A 16,818-nucleotide genomic window follows, 5' to 3' on the forward strand; every position below is an offset into this window, starting at 1 on the left:
TGCACATATTTAATACATCCAGTTTAGCTGAAGATATATTAAGTGTCATAGAATTAGTACTATATATCTTTTGCAAATTATATTTGGATACCAGTAGATTTTCTTTACAAATCGCCTTTGAATAAGTACTTCGTAGTACTTCGTTGTCTCAAGCTTTAGATATTGATATCAATAGACTAATAAATTGGTTCTTATATTTTGATATGTTGTTATTGTTTTTTTTTTAAAAATCTATTAGTGTTTTGTGTGTATAATTCTATCATGGGTGTTTACTGTAGCAATATACTCTGCTTCTCTATTTTATTTCTAAACAATTTGATTGTAGATTTCAGTATTGCGTGAATTATGCATGTGCAGTCAGTTTTATACATGTATATGTGAATAGTAAAATGATATTTTACTATTGAATCTACTATTTAATGCCCATTTTAATATTTTTGTAACTGGACTTCTCAATATTTCATATTGAATATTGCTATTTAGGTTTCAATTTAATATTTTAATAATTGGACTTCTCAATAGTTTGTTATATGAAAAATTTAGCATTAAATGATGTTTTAACTTTATACATGTTGTAAATGTGAATAGTAAAATGATATATTTCCTCCCTTTTATGTTGTATTTATTGATATTTTCTGTTTTTTTGCTTATTAGTTCATTTGTGGAACTAAGAGATATTGTAAGAGGTTTAAATATCATTTGATTTTTCTATGAATATCTATTATTTTGTTGGTATAGATTCACGTCTGTCTTAAAATACATTTGATAAATACATTGTCTCTTTTTTTAAGTGTTTATAGTTCCTCTCATTTATATATCCATTGTTTTATTATAACACTTGTGCATTACTTTTTAAGTATTTTGTTTAATTTAATTCAATAAAATATGATTTACTCTTTCCGTCCTTGAAAAAATGTTACATGCAATTTCGACATGTCCATGTTTTAAAGTTTCATTTATTTTTTTTTCCCATTCATAGATAAGTTCATCTCACCTTTCTCAATTTCATCTCTAATTCACAAAGTCAAAGAATTTATTGGAATTTGTGCCGAATCAAAATAGAACTTCAAATGGCGCACGGAAGGAATAGTATATGCTCCCTCCATCCCACAAGAATATACACTCTTTCATTTTTAGTCCGTCCCACAAGAATATGCACTTTCCAATTTTAATTTTTTTTTTCTCTCTAATGAAGTGGGACTCGTTTGGCAATAACAATATTTAATTATTTTTTCTCTCTACCAATCTCTTATTTTACCAATTTTGCAAAAACTCATGCTAAATCCAAAGTGTATATTCTTTGAAGACAGATGGAGTATATATACTCCGTGCATCGCATGGGTGGTCAGCTAGTTTGGTGTAAATCCGTAGAAAACACAAAAAATGAGTTTGATGAGTTTGAGTTTGGTGTATGGTTGGAGATGATTTTTACACAAAATAGAGGTTTTGGAGTATGATTGTAGTTGGTCTAAAAGAGCTGAATTTAAAAATAATAATTTAAAAGTTACTTCAAGTCTAAAGAAATCAGATTTAACAGTACAAGCGAATCAGAGCCATTGCAATAAATAGTACTCCTATTGAATATGGTTTTCACAAACTAAGAAATACTAATACATAGTATCATTATGATTGAATACTGTATATGGTTAACTAAAATACTATGAATTGTATCATTATGATTGAATACTGTATATGGTTAACTAAAATACTATGAATTGTATCATTATGTTGGCTGAATTAAAAGTTTAACTACGCCCCTCACTCAATTTATTAGAAATGCACAGTGTCGATGTCAAATAATTATATTGTACGGACTCAAATAATGTCGAAGTTAGTTGGGCCACATTTGCCCAAACCTGATGATTGTCACATATGGATAAAGGAGTACATATGAGTATATGTGATTCTAACCTAAGTTTATTCAATTATGGTGTTTGGTAGTATTAGATATTTTCCGAACAAATTGTCAAGATATTGTTAAAAATGTAGGAAAACTCAGTGCATCATATATGTATGGGTATTGTTTCCTTAGAGTTAGAATGGAGAATTAATCTGGATCGTTGATCATAAAATAGATGATCGAAATTTACTTTCACTAATATTAGTATCCACGTTAAACAATATCAATTATGGGGTTAACTTGGAAGAAAGAAAATATTTTAAAACTTTTAATTCAACTCTTTCAATCATATCATAACTTTGATATATATATATATATATAGATATATATTATTAACAACTATCTCTTAATCATGGATTTGGAGAAATTATATATGATGAGGCAGACGAAAACGTGGACAAAATGTTATTCTCTAAAACCACTTAGTTCAAACACTATTTGTCTTTAACAAATTCAAACATTTAGTTCGTCAAAAATTTTCATCATAGAAAGTTAAAATATAATCGGTCATTTTTTAAAGTCGTAAGATTTGATCAGAAATTGATCAAACTTTGATAAATTTTCCACAAATTTGTCTTTAATATATAACTAAAAGAACAATTGATAAAAAAACACAATATGAATTTTGTGAATTGTTAAAGGAGTGAATAATTAATATAGGAAGTGGCGTGTAAGCATCTAAGAGATGGTTCAGGATGACTATTTTGGACGCCCAACGGAAGCCTAATCCTAAAACCGGTGAGAAGACCTAAACAAAGAGAGAGAGAAACTGAGAAAGAATTGGGCTCTGGTTTTCATAAATCTAAAATAAGTGAGTAATTTTTGATAAAATCTAAAGTTTCACTTCTTACATTTGATGAGTAATAGATGTGAAATAATTAAGATTGCGTGGCCTAAAATAGTGTCGAAGTTAGTTGAAGTACATTTCTAAACCTGACATAATGGATTTAAGATTGCATTGGTGTAAGAAATATGGTGACGTGAAGAATACTATTCTTAGCCACATTTGCCCAAAGGATGATTGCTACTGATATACGTGTTAGTACGTATTACTATTATATTGATGAGAAATTGTTGAATATGTGATCATTCCAACCTAATTTTATTTAATTATAGTGTTTGGTGTTCAATAGATAAAAGAAAGATAGCGTTGTATTCCTATTTTTTCCCAAAGAAATTGACAAGGTATTGTTAAAAAAAGTATGAACACTTGAATATATCTCATACCTAAGTTTTAACAACCTGAAGAAACTTGCTAATTTGTAACCTTCACAAAATATTGTTAATTATTAGTAATCCTAATTTTAGAGGTGGATTATGTTTGGAATAGTAACATATTTTTTTAGACTTACACTAATTCTTTTAGATGACTTACAGTTATAATCTACTACAGTTTGGTTATTGGTTGTAAGTTCGCCATCTCGGATATAATGATAATCCTTAGATCAAATAATTTTATATCAAGATTCATACAAAATAGATCCATCCTCAGACAGCAATTCTAGTTGAACTTGTTAGACCTAATTTGCTTCATCTATTATGATATCACACTTCAAATTCCACATTTTTGTCCTAGAAAAACTGCAAATCATGTGCAGTTACTTCTATCACATGAGAATTCGAGGTAAAACACAGCACACGAACTCGAATAATTATCATTCGAGTTGATGGTGTAGACTAATCAGCAGTTTCTTGGTCTGAGCTTACTGCAATAGTAATATATAGAGTATGTAAGAAACCAGTAGATTATAGTACATGTTTTAGACAAACAGCTACATAGTTTTTCAAGAAATAAAAGAATAAATGCTTTCCAAGTGACAAACATAGGACTAAAAATTTATGTGTTTCTTAGAGATTTGCTAGCTTTAGGCTAAAAAACAGATTCTTCCTAATATTCACATCATGTTATTCTGTAACACCAAAAAACCAGACCTTCTGCTGCTTGTATTTGGCCTATGATCATGTCTGATGCATCGTGTTATTGCAAAGAAACGACTTTACGAATTTATTATAACCTTGCATCAATCTTTGCAGCACACGAACTTGAGCGTGCGAGACCAGAATCCAACATCCTCCTTTTTCTCAGCTGAATCAACAGGCTCCTTGAACTTAGCCTTCTCAGAAAGCTCCTCAAACGAGTTCACCAGATTCTGCAGCCTAGCTACAAACTCTATCAAGAGAGACGTGAAAGTTGCAAGGGAGAGCGCGCTTGCACTCTCATACGTCCTTACTTCACGCTCATTCAAGTAGGTCTCGCCCAAAACTGAAATACGCGATGGCCACATAGACTGCTGCCTGAGCAAGTCCTCTCCGGACCCGTCCTGCGAAAAGGAGTGAGTCATGCTCATGCTAGCGAGATGGGGCTCTTGGTTCCTTATCGTCTGATAGGATCTCAAATGAGCTCCATCGCCTAGAGAGTTGATCACCGCATGCCTCTCTTCGTTGTCTTTGTCTCTGAGCTCCTGAAGCAGTTCTTGATCCATGGCTTTCTCGGGCGGTTTTGCACCATCCCAGTTCTCTGCATTCACCAAAAGATACGATTTTTGATCGATCATCATCTGCAAATCCTCTGCTGCATCGTGAATCTTTTCGAGAGGATCACCTGGTGATAGTTTCTCCATCTTTTCAACTTTGTCTCCCAGCAATCTCAACACCTTGGTGCCCTCCGTCCCAACTTTCTGAATCCCATCCTTGAATGCTTGTCTCAACTCGGACGATGCCTGCATAAAGTTCAGGTCATAAACCATAATTAACCCTATTGATATCTAACCAGGCTTGCCACAATCTAATCTAGTCAAGTGCAATTACTTTCTAAGATAGAATCGGCATCAATATGCTATCCGACTAACGAGACGAAGCAATCCAAGCATGTGTAAAAAATACTAACAACAGACAACAGTACCTGTATTTCAGACAGTATACATCCATGCATTGCCATTACCATGAATGCACAATGCCTCAGAGCACCACTCACTTTCACGTATTCGCTCCACGGATATTTATACATCTTGTACCGGCCATGAGGCGGCTCCCAGACTGCAAACCCCAACTGTGACAGACAAAAGAAGAAAACCGGATGGAGATGAGTGTGGTTTTGAGTCAGAAATTTTAGCCTTTATGGCCATATACATGCATACCAATGTCTCCTCTTGGCTAGTCGACTCAACTGCAGCCCTATATCCCTTGTACAACGGATCATCTGAGGCCTGGTAGATCAAGATTTTAGAGGGAATCCTCGAGTATTCGACGCTCTGCAGGTACATATTTACACAGCCTATAGATGGACAGATATATCAGTTTCAAAGAGTTCGTCTCTCCTTAGACTAGCTTCTAAGGGCAAAGTGTTGTACCTTCGATAGAGCTAGCAACGCCCTTGAAATTTTTGACAACTAGTTTATGCAAATCTTCCCCGGCCCAAATGGGATACACGCATACATTTACAACCAAACAAATACCAGCTCCAACAGCGATAAGCAGCAGTCGAGAAAAAGCTGTTTGAAAAAAATTTGAAGTTCCGGATACTAGCACAATACAAAATGTCAACAAGAACACGCGGAAGCCATACTCGTACTGCTTCATTGCCGGGTGCAGCTTGAAATAACTAGCAAGAAAGCCTGAAAATGCAAGAAAAGCACAACACAACCTTCTTATTCACATTATCGATGTTTTAGGACAAAAAATACTAATTTGCATACTTTAAACCCGATTGTGATAGCAAAATCATCTGACCTGCAATGAAAATGTTGATCAAAACAATAATTTCGTGAAATTCACCAGCTTTCACGGATAACTCTGCGATGCCTAGAGCCAATGCTCCAGCAGAGAATGTTCCTAACGCACGATTCAATCCTTTGCTTAAGGTAGCCCCTACCAATCAAATTAAGGGTGTGTTACAACACTAGATTGCAACCAAAATGCATCCTTAGAAAAGCAAAAATTCAAGGAAATTTCAAGAGCTAAACTAGAGGGAATGCCTCAAACATCAAGACCACCTAATCAAGATACAAATTTGTCACATGTAATGATTGAAAAGCAAATAATCAAACATCAAGACTCACTTAAGCTAAAATTCAAACACGAGACATATGTGTATAGCCTCAACCAATCCAATTGACTGAGACATATATCTACAGCAGATAAGAGTCACAGGCAAACTCAAAAAACAATAACTATGTTACAATGCTTTTACAACAGTTCAACCATAATCAAGATAGAGATTGGTTAACATGGCATGATTGAATTTCAAAGATTCAAACTTCAAAAGCTAAAATGTTTGCTCAAAACACACACACTAATACTTGTACAATAACAATTCAACCTTAATCAAGACAACCATGCTTCTAACAGATATAAGCCCCTGATTTTAGAGGTGAGAATCAATTAAACCAAGAAAAGCAGAGGAATTAAGCAACACTCACCAATGCTAAACTCAAAGACAACAACAACAGTGAGGATAGCCCAGACTGCATTCTGGCTTATAAAATTGGAGGGCACTTTGAAAAAGATGAGAACAGAAACCAGAGACAAAGAAGCCCCCATTTTGAGAGCAAACACCACTTTTCTGGGGTCAGATCTTCCCATTCCATGTAGCTTAACCACAGCCCCCTTAACATTATTCCACAACCTCGAAATCCTCTCTCCCGAAACTCGGAAAATCCGATGAAAACAGCCCTCACGGACAATGTATGAATCGCCAAATCCCACCTCCGATCTCTGCTTTCTTGAGACCAATCTCTCCTTGCCTCGCTCCACGAAGCTCTGCCTCAAAGATCCGTAATTTGCAGCCATGAATGATCGAAGCTTCACTTTTATTTCTTGCAACAAGTTTAGTGCTTGTTTGTTTTTGCAGAATCCTCATTTATTGAATTCCAGATAAATAATTGGTGGATATTTAGGGAGGAAGTTGATGTTGAAGGGACAGATGCATTGCATATGATTTACCTATTATAGTTGGATTGAGTAAACTCGATTAGTGTACTAATAATTTTAGTACAACTGCGATATTGTTCCTCGTTTAGAATCTTGAGATTCTCATACTGTTATTTGCCACATTCTTTTTAAGGAAATTTTTTGAAGATCAATAAAATAGTAGTAGTAGCAATATTTTTAGCAAAGTCTGTTTATTTACCTTTTACGACGTAGATTGGGATAAATTTTGATCCATAAATAAGATAATTTTACAGATAATGTTACTACTACTATTTTTCTTCAAAATAAAAATACCCTTTAGATTCATTCTTCCTGATATGTTTTACTACACTTTTTATTACTTTGTTAAATGAAATACTCCTATTACTTTATTTGCCTTATTCCTTGAATCTTGACATCTCAAGTTCTTTTTTTTTTTCGTGTGAGTAGTTTCTACTATTAATAATGGTAGGCAGAACTTAGTTATCACATTAATTTAGAATATCATGTGTGATTCATATTTTCAAGTGCGTTAAAAGATGTCAAAAGGGTGAAGAAATGGGAGATTGTGAAATTTATCATTTAAAGTTCAAAACTTTGAACGGACCCCCCTAAAAAGAACTTTAAATTTGATGGGAAATATGGATTGAGATTGTAAGGTGCAAGAGACTACCTTTTTTATGTAGTTGCACAATAATGAACAAACATAAAAGGATCAATATTGATAGTATGGGTTGGTCAGTTACTTGATTCATGTGGTGAATAAGTAAAATTGTATGTGATGACTAACAAGTTTGCAATTAATAGGATACTTGCTTCAATTTTCAATATAACCAGTTGTCCATCTGTAAAGAAAATCGGAAAATAACAGGTTTTGTCCATCTGTAAAGAGAATCGAAAAATAACAGGTCTTAAAATATGTAATGCATCTGCTCATTTCAAATTTGAGCTCTCAATTTTGAAATTACAATATTACTATTTAGGATCACAAATTTGATTTAAAACAATATTCAATGAAATTTTATTAGTCTACAGCTAAGGACTAAATAAACCTTTGGAATTCAAAATAGCTGTTATCACTTAAATACACAATGTTCAAACTATGTGCGACATACTCTAAAAGTTTGAATTCTATATCCAAAGTAAAAATATGATATCCGTCCATAATGTCTTGTTTTTTATTTTTATTTTGAGCCATTCATAAAAATTAGTTATTTTTTTATTTTTGATAGTTTCTATATCTAATGTAGTGGACCTCATTTTTCACCAGCAATATTTTGACTATCTTTTTTCTCTATTTTTCTCATAATTTGCTAATTTTGTGTACCGTTTACTATAGATGAAAAGAGTCTTTGAAAAGTTCATTGTTTAGAACATTATGATTGATCGATCCAGGTCCTTTTGAGTAGGTTCATATTTTCGTTTTGCAAGTGATGATATCTTTTAGTTTGATGGTCAAATGGATTTAGATCCAATTAATAAGACTATCAACTAAACACTTAAATATTATACTGAGATCCATTTTGTCTTGATTTTATAATTTTGATGCAAAACATCATACGATTAGTATTTGTTAGGTCAAGATAATTTTGACCGTTAAATTTAGCAAGATCAAGAGATCACTTTTAGGACAAGAAAATAGATCAAACCATAACTAATGTTAAGGACACAAAATTAGCAAACATAATGGACTTCAGTCTCTTTATATTTTAGCCTTTCTTTTATTTTTTCTAGAGAGAAAATGTACTACTCTTATTTGGTTTTGCAGAAATTTAAAAACTTCCATTCATCCGTTTTTATGAATAAGCAGATTTAATTGAAGCGTTGAAACCTTACATCGGTCACATTAGATTTGTCAGATGTTACAAGTCCTCAATATTCAATAGTAGACAAAATATTTATTATATTATAAAGACATAAAATGGACTAATCAACCACAATCTTTAATTGAATTGAAACACTAGAGCTAGTCACGTATAATAGCATTTAATTTCTCAACCCTATAAATCAGTATCCAATATATCACACAATTCATACCAAAAAAGTAATGGCATAGAGTTCATCCATGTGAAACGATGAAATATTTCGTCTCTGAAAATTCATACAAACGATAATACTAAGAAAATTTTCAAACAATATCAAGATTGTTGGTCCAGCCCCAAGCCCCAACACAACAGATTCAACCGTTTACGGAATCCGAAACTCACAAACTTCCCTTGTACCTACTTCTTCTCTTCCTTCTCAGCCTCTGCTGCCCTCTTGGCTCTAACACCAACGTGACGTGCATTTGTTCGCTCCAGACGCAGCTTGTCATATGCCTTGAATGACTTCATGTCTTCGGTAACCTTCACAAGCTCAATGGCTGGCTTCTCGCTTACAATCGGCAAGAAAGGACCGGTGACTTGGGTAGCTGTTGCCAACTCCTCAGGTGAAGAATCACCAGCCTATGGTGAAAAAGAACAAGTTAATCATCACAAGTTTACTTCTGTGCTAACAATCAAGATGATAAATTAGAGCGGGCATCAATACCTTAACCTTGCGAGCACGTCTTGGGAAGACAACAAGCTTAGCCTTGAATGTCTTTAGCCTCTGAACATTGGTCTGGAAACCCTCCAAAGAACTGTTGCGACGCCTGTGATCGACAGAAATACCAATAGTTGGTGCAAGTTTCTTCGGAATGCCTGCAGCCTGGTTATATTGCAAGTAAAAATGTGTCATCGATTTGTGATACTCCAACAAAGCAATAATATGTAAACCTCAACAACTTCTTGCGTAGTAAAAAAATTTCAACTCAAGCAAGCAAATCACAACATATGATGCAGAGGAAATCAAAGCCATATACGAGTATACGACTGCTGAAAAAATAAAACATATAACACACAGACCAGACTGCAGAGAACATCAAGTACATACAAGCTTCAGAAATCCCTAACATACTGAATCATGTGCAGATAAGCAAGTAAAAAAACAATCTCTTATTAAACAGTGCATTTTGGCAGTAAGATAGCTCACCTTCAGTTCCTCTAGTGAAAATCCCCTTCCAGCTCTGACCTTCATGTTGTATTTTAAGGTCTGGCCACGTACAACTGGACGAAGTGGCCCAGCTGTGGGCCTGGGAAAAATTTTAATTGCCTTCTGCTGTCTTGCTGAAATATAGAAAGAGAAGCATCACAAGAACACAACAATCATATAAACAAACAAAAATGAATGACCACAAATCAGTTATAAATTGAAAATGTTAGTACCATTTCTTCTCCTGGCCTTCCGTGCAGGCTGATTAAACCAAGTCTTCACATAGTTTTGCCAATGCTTCTTAAAGTGTCCGTTGGGAATAACATTGTTGTGCTTCATGGTTTACCTAAGGACAACAATAGCACAAGATCAACTCCCCTAATTTTACCAATCAATTGGCATATAGCTTTGGCATGACAGCACAAGATCAACTCAACTAATTCAGCAAACCAACAAGCATGACCATTGCAACAAATAGAGTAGAATAGAACATTAGAATATGTATGGTCGTAAAATGGAAAAATGACATTAGAAAAGATGATCTTTTTATCGTTCAAGCACGTTGATTGCATGAAATGACTAAAAATTCAAACATCAAACATGATTAAATTATGCATTTAGTAAATTATTGTCCAACAACTAATACACTTACAATTTCACTTTGAAGCCAAGACCAATCCTACGAACGAAATTAGTTGAAATATTTCAAACAAAAACTCTACCACGAAACATATTTAACAGTAGAAGACACACATACAAAAAAAAGACTGAGTTTTTCAGCATGTGCCACAGAAATCCCCTAACTAAATTGAATCATAAAACAATTCAAAAGGCGAGCCAATCATTTACCCCAAAGATGGAAAGATTACACATTTAAACACATTCAAATTACACATCACCAAAATACCTTAATTACACACTAAGGCATCAAACAAAACATCCCAGCATATTATTATCAGCAAATAAACTAAGAAAACCATCCCTAGCTCCGCTAAACCTAGATTAATTGGGCAGTTTCTAAACTAGAAAAGCAAAAAAACAGTAAAAAATAACCATTGATGCTCTAAGCTCAGATTTCACACATCGTATAAATCCAAGGGGATCGAATATGCGCAGGCGAAATGTAGACATGTTAAGGTTAAGACTTACAGCGGCGGACGACGGGGATCTTCTCCTACCTCTGGTTTGCTGCCAATTCCACTGTGAAATGGGAGCCTCTCCTTATATTGTAAAACAGCGCGAGAAAACCCTAAGTTATGGATTGGTTTTCGCAGATTATTGGGCCGATAAATTTAATTGAAAAAGCCCGTTCTTTTGGAAAACTGAGGAATTGGGCCTATGACCCAATTTGTAATTACATGATTATTTTATTTACCTAGAATTTTATACTACAAAGTTATATTTCTCTCAAATTAAATACTCCAACGTAACACATTCTATAAGTATTTCATCCATTTTCATCTTTTCTTATTTTGTAATGAATTTGGGATTTTTTTTTCTCAAAAGATTATAATCCTAACATTAAAATTATTCATAGCAAAATTTTCGTAGTATACTTATGAATTTGGGATTTTTGCAATGTCTTTTGTTGTAGTTTGGTTTTCTAATACTTCTTTTTATTATTTTTAAGTTGTGATATATCTTTGCTTGTCCAACAGTTTGCTAGGGAAGTGTTCGGTTTGCAAGATTATATCCCGGATTAAATTAGTAGTGTGTTTGGTTACTGAGATTCAATCCCACAATTCAATCTTAGATGGATAATCATGAGATAATTAGTCATAGCTAACCACCCTCTATGACTTAAATAATCTCACAACTCAATCCTAGACTATATCTTAGTATTATTTTATTTAGGAAATCGAACAACACCTAGGGGTACTATATAGTTTGAGCATTTCTTATTTCGTAAGGATATGAGTTTATCAGAGATATATAGGGGCTGTGTTCGTGTGCTAACTAATTTACAGTAATAACTAATAACTTTCAATATTGTGTATTAAAATTATCAACACAAAGACATAATTATATCAATACAACATGTAAATTTAAAATGACAACACAAAGACATAAGTTTATCGACACAAGAAGATTGATAAATTTATGTCTTTGTGTTGATGTTTTTTACATACAAAATTGATATTAGTTATTAGTTATTACCATAACTTAGTTAGTATTTGATCACACACCTATATAGAGCGATTAGTAGAGTCGCTTTTTAACTCGGTTTGTTATTAATTAGTACTACCGACGGGAGAATAGTATGAACCGTGGATTTTCATTTTAACCGAAGATTAGATATAAATTATAAAACAAATATCTTTTCTCAAAAAAAACATTGACACCGAAGAATTGATGGAATAAATTCAATAAAACCAATATCTCTTCTCCTAGAAAAGGATAGGAATTAAATTAAATTAAATAAGGTGAAATATGGCAATATTGAAAATTAATTTGACAAATATAGTATCATCATGGCCGGTCATAATTTAAAACTATGTTTATTCGAACAATATTACTGAATTTACTTGATATACATAATTTATTCAAATTAATTTATAAAATTTCAGATACGTGCATTAATGAAAAAAAGACAAAATGAAGCTATGGCAATAAGGTATTAATCCAGTCAAAATATAGTGGGAAAACATAATTAATTCCACGCTCAAATTCTTCAAATAAGAAACCAATCTCAACAAAATCAATCACACAATATTTCCTCAATAATAAAATGGTCATCCAATTCCAACACATTAAACCCTATATATACCTCAAAAATCAATCACATTTGTAACACACCAAAAAAAACAAACATGGCAACAAAAACCTATAATCTATGTCTCCTGATCGCCCTCTCACTCCTCCAAATCACCCTCGCCGTCCGATTCGACGCCACCAACAACGCCTCCTCCACACCGGGCGGCCAGCGCTTCGACCGCGATATCGGGATCCCATACACCCTCAAAACAATGCCCGAAATCGCCAATTTCATATGGAAGTTATTCCAGCAGCCAAATGAGGGTGACCGGCGCCACTACCCGGACGACGTCGTAAACGTGATCATCCAAGACCTCCAGGACGGCGCCCTCGGCGAAACCGGAGACAACAACGTGTACATGAGCGCCAAGGGCATCGAGACGTACCCTCCCGGCGATGGAGCTAAGTTCATGTTCACCTCGATTTTGTACCATGAGATGACGCACATATTCCAGTGGTCGGGCAAGGGCACGGCCCCCGGGGGCTTGACCGAGGGGGTGGCCGATTACACCGTGCTGAAGTCACCGTTCTATGTGGAAGGGTACTCGACGCCTGGGGAGGGAGAGCGGTGGGACGAAGGGTATGGCGCGACGTCGAGGTTTTTGGAGTATTGTGACAGTTTGAGAGAAGGGTTCACGCCGGAGCTGAATAAGATGATGAGGGAAGTTTACAAACCGGAGTATTGGAAGCAGTTGTTAGGGAAAGATGTTGATCAGCTTTGGGAAGAATATAAGGCTAAGTATGCTAAATAAATCTAATTAATGTTTTGTATTTAGAGATCATCTCAATTAAAAGAATACTCCATAGAATAATAATGTTTGACTAGGACCGGATAGTGGTGTTGTTTATTGAGATGTTAATTTGAGAGATCCTCTCATTTATTTCCCTCCTATTATTCGTGGACGGAGGGAGTATGTTTTAATTTGAACATCTCTATATATATCTATTATGATATACCTCACACATTCTAATATCCACTATGATTATCCAGAATAAACCCTATCAGTATCACACAGACTCTAGTCTTACAAATTTATAATTATGTAATGAAACATTATCGATTGCGTCAGTCACATATTTATTTACTATATGGAAATTAGTTATTCGGATAGAGTATCATCAATTCATCATGAACGATTAAAACTATTTACTTAGAACAAAATCGGGAAATTGCTCGATAATTTCCCAGCACAAGTCCCATGCTTGGGGAGTAATTTCCAAGCACATAACTCATGCTTGGATGAAAATCGATTCTCGCAAAATTTTAGCGCTAAAACATATGCCAAGCACGTTGACCGTGCTCGGAATTGACTCGGTAAAAACACAATTTTGGATCTATGCAACTACTCCCTCCGTTCCATAGACAAAACTTTTTGGCACGGAGATTAAGAAAAATTGTGTTAGGTGAGTTAAGTAAAGAGAGAATAAAGTGGAAAATGAAAAAGGTAGAGAGATGAAGATAGAAAAAAGTAAGAGAGAGTGAAGTAGGTGTGGAAAAATGTGTTGACTTTTACTAAAAAGGGAAATGACTCTATTATTATGGAATGGACGGAAATGGAAAAACGCCTCTATTACTATGGAACCGAGGGAGTACTTTTTTTTGTGTGCTTGAAAATTGATCAGAAATTGTTGAAAATGCTCGCATGGTGCTCAAATTTTCCGAGCATATATTGGTGCACGTCTGCACGAATTTTTTTGTTATGTAAATAGTGTATACAAATGCAACCATGCCTAATTAAATTCATTTACGTCAATCATTTAATCGCATGCTTTTAGATATTCTATATAGTGTTTACAAAATTCGCGTGCACACACAAAATTTATTCACATATGCATTCAATAAGGTTAGGAATATTACCACAACACTTTAAAATTTTTAGCAAAATTTCTCCATTTCCCCTCAAACGACCATGTTACCAACACACATTTTACAACTATAAGATGGTATTAGTGCATTCAAAATATATAAGTTAAATCCACACAATCTTACCTCAATAACAAAATACTCATCTGATTCCCAACATAATATTGGCTCACCAAAGCCTATATATACCACAATAATCAATCCCAATTTTCATCACATTTAACTAATAAATCATGGCAACAAAAACCCATAACTTCTCCCTCCCATGTTTCATTTTATCATCTGGATGTACAATTTAAACTCTTGTTTATTTTTTTCTTCTATGAGTGAATCTTAATTCTTATACGCCACTAAATTATTATACTTACGTTTTTAGCAATTTTAAAATAACCATACAGTAAAAATCTAGTGTAAGTCATATATAGTCATATTATTCAAGAATATTGTGCATTGATATTGTTTTCATTAATTATGCTAAGTATGTCTCTTCGAAACAATATTTTATTTTGACACAATGAAAATATGTTTACACCATTGTAATTAAAATTTTCTTAGCTTAGCAAAAAGATATTACTTTCGTTAAATATAAGTTGTTCGAAATATTAAATTCATGACAAAAGATAAATACAAATAGAAAATTGTACTCTCTCCGAATCCATTAGATTGGAACATTTTGTTGAGCACGGATATTAAGGAAAGGAATACTGCATATTTAAAAAGTTGAGTTGAATTAGATTGAGAATAAGGTAGATGAGAAAATAAAGTAAGAGAAATAAGTGTGTTGACTTTTATCAAAATAGAAAAATATACGAACTTTAGCATAACATCACAAAAAGAAATATGTTCCAACACTAATGGAACAAATGGAATACTCCCTTCATCCGTGAATAGGAGTCTCATTTCTTTTCGACACGAGTTTTAAGAAATGTTAGAAAAAGTGGGTGGAGGAAAGTTATAGTGGATATAATCGAGACTCACTTGTATATATTAGTTTTAAATAATATTTGAGTGGAATGAGTTGATGGAATGTAATGCCTTTTTACCATTTATAGTAATTATGAACAAGAACTCCTATTCGCGGACGGACCTATACTCCTAACGCAGACAGAGGGAGTATAACTTAACAAAAAATCAAGTGCAGTATTTAGACATCTTCATTAAAATATTCAAATTAAAATACAAATATTCTTATTAAAATTTTATTCTTGAATAAAATATTGGAGTATAACTAAAGTAAAAATAAAAAAATACTTATATAATAAAATATTAGGTAAAAAGAGTGAACTGAAATTTTTTATACCTAAACTCTAAAATTGTGTTAAACACAATACTCAAACATAAAAGGTATCTCTAAACGTTCCTAGACTTTGATGTAATACTGCTGAATGGATTTTTGCACTTTTTAGAATTTTTTTATCCAAAATATACTCCAATTCTTGAGAGGCATTTTAATTTATTTGTGATGAAAGAGAAATGACAACAATCTAGCTAAAACACCACAAATAAACTAAAACGTCCCTTAAGGGCTGAAGAATATTTTGGACAAATATAAAATCCAAAAAAGTGCAAAAGGCCCTATAGGATATTCCACCAAAAGTATAAGTGAAAGATATTTTTAAAGTTTGAGTACTGCATTTGTTACAATTTAAAAGCTTATGTACCAAAAATATACTTCTTTCGTCCCATATAAGATGACACTTTTTCCATTTTAGCTTATTCCAATTAAGATGACATATTTTCTTTTTTGGTAATTTTCCCTCTCCAATTAATACATTCAATCACTTTTTCTCACTCCTATTTAAATATTCATCTTTCTTTCTCTCTCTATTTTAATACTTACACCCACATTTTCTTTCTCCAATTAAATACATTAACCAATAACTCCTAAAATCTTGTGCCGGCTAAAAAATATGTCATTTTAGATGGGACGAAGGGAATAGTTCAATCTATTAAAAAATCATACAGAAAAGAACTAAAGACACAATCGTTGATACTCCATATGTCCACAAATATAGATTGATTTGTAAATGACGCGAATTTTAATATATAATCGGTAAAGTAAAACTGAGGATGAGAAAGTGGTGGAAGTAGTATATAGTACGACATAAGGTTGTATCGGTACCCGTATTTTTAAAAGAACGAGATTGTAAAGCAAGTATCGGACCATGAACGCCGCCAAAATTCTAAATCTCTTTCCAATGATGTTTGCAACCCGATATATTGGATTGAGTTAGGATTTGATTGGGCTAGATTTTGGTAATTTTTTTAAAAATATTATTCTTATTTAATTTTTTAAATTATTATTGTTTAAAAATTGTGTTTTAATTTTATTCTGATGTGTAATTCATGTTTAAATCATGCAAATCATGTTTTTATAGTG

The 16,818-nt window shown here is 33.4% G+C and overlaps 3 protein-coding genes across 4 annotated transcripts; 1 reads left to right on the forward strand and 2 right to left on the reverse strand.

Moving 5' to 3' along the window:
- Window positions 1-3,629: 3,629 nt before the first annotated feature.
- LOC125200625 (aluminum-activated malate transporter 4-like) lies at window positions 3,630-6,891 on the reverse strand. Of its 2 annotated transcripts, XM_048098320.2 has the most exons (7): window positions 6,319-6,891; window positions 5,630-5,767; window positions 5,251-5,514; window positions 5,038-5,174; window positions 4,803-4,949; window positions 4,503-4,620; window positions 3,630-4,418 (listed from the first exon to the last, which is right to left on the reverse strand). In XM_048098320.2, the coding sequence occupies exons 1-7, from the start codon at window positions 6,686-6,688 to the stop codon at window positions 3,922-3,924; spliced, it is 1,671 nt and encodes a 556-aa protein (XP_047954277.1). In that variant the 5' UTR covers window positions 6,689-6,891; the 3' UTR covers window positions 3,630-3,921. The 2 variants fall into 2 exon arrangements, with proteins under 2 accessions (XP_047954277.1, XP_047954269.1); XM_048098312.2 differs by having other exon boundaries at window positions 3,630-4,620; window positions 6,319-6,888.
- A 1,951-nt stretch (window positions 6,892-8,842) lies between these two features.
- On the reverse strand, window positions 8,843-11,058 carry LOC125202186 (large ribosomal subunit protein eL13z-like). Its single transcript, XM_048100546.2, has 5 exons — window positions 10,970-11,058; window positions 10,054-10,166; window positions 9,821-9,954; window positions 9,338-9,496; window positions 8,843-9,252 (listed from the first exon to the last, which is right to left on the reverse strand). Exons 2-5 carry the CDS (start codon window positions 10,157-10,159, stop codon window positions 9,031-9,033), a joined length of 621 nt encoding a protein of 206 aa, XP_047956503.1. The 5' UTR covers window positions 10,160-10,166; window positions 10,970-11,058; the 3' UTR covers window positions 8,843-9,030.
- A 1,570-nt stretch (window positions 11,059-12,628) lies between these two features.
- LOC125198078 (uncharacterized) lies at window positions 12,629-13,530 on the forward strand. The gene has a single exon (XM_048096528.2). The coding sequence runs from the start codon at window positions 12,631-12,633 to the stop codon at window positions 13,324-13,326; it is 696 nt and encodes a 231-aa protein (XP_047952485.1). The 5' UTR covers window positions 12,629-12,630; the 3' UTR covers window positions 13,327-13,530.
- Window positions 13,531-16,818: the final 3,288 nt, after the last annotated feature.

Source organism: Salvia hispanica, chromosome 2, assembly GCF_029641045.1.
Source record: "Salvia hispanica isolate PSC_SH4W2 chromosome 2, Shi_PSC_v1, whole genome shotgun sequence".
Classification (NCBI taxonomy): Eukaryota; Viridiplantae; Streptophyta; class Magnoliopsida; order Lamiales; family Lamiaceae; genus Salvia; species Salvia hispanica.

Excerpts from the sequence above, each read along its gene's own strand:
- LOC125200625 (XM_048098312.2), bottom strand. The coding sequence starts at position 6,688 with ATGGCTGCAAATTACGGATCTTTGAGGCAGAGCTTCGTGGAGCGAGGC. Across the intron at positions 5,768-6,318 it reads TGTCTTTGAGTTTAGCATTG|GGGCTACCTTAAGCAAAGGA; the intron begins GTGAGTGTTGCT and ends TTTGATTGGTAG. Across the intron at positions 4,621-4,802 it reads GTATACTGTCTGAAATACAG|GCATCGTCCGAGTTGAGACA; the intron begins GTACTGTTGTCT and ends AACTTTATGCAG.
- LOC125202186 (XM_048100546.2), bottom strand. The coding sequence starts at position 10,159 with ATGAAGCACAACAATGTTATTCCCAACGGACACTTTAAGAAGCATTGG. Across the intron at positions 9,955-10,053 it reads GAAGGCCAGGAGAAGAAATG|CAAGACAGCAGAAGGCAATT; the intron begins GTACTAACATTT and ends TCTATATTTCAG. Across the intron at positions 9,253-9,337 it reads GACGTGCTCGCAAGGTTAAG|GCTGGTGATTCTTCACCTGA; the intron begins GTATTGATGCCC and ends TTTTCACCATAG.
- LOC125198078 (XM_048096528.2), top strand. The coding sequence starts at position 12,631 with ATGGCAACAAAAACCTATAATCTATGTCTCCTGATCGCCCTCTCACTC.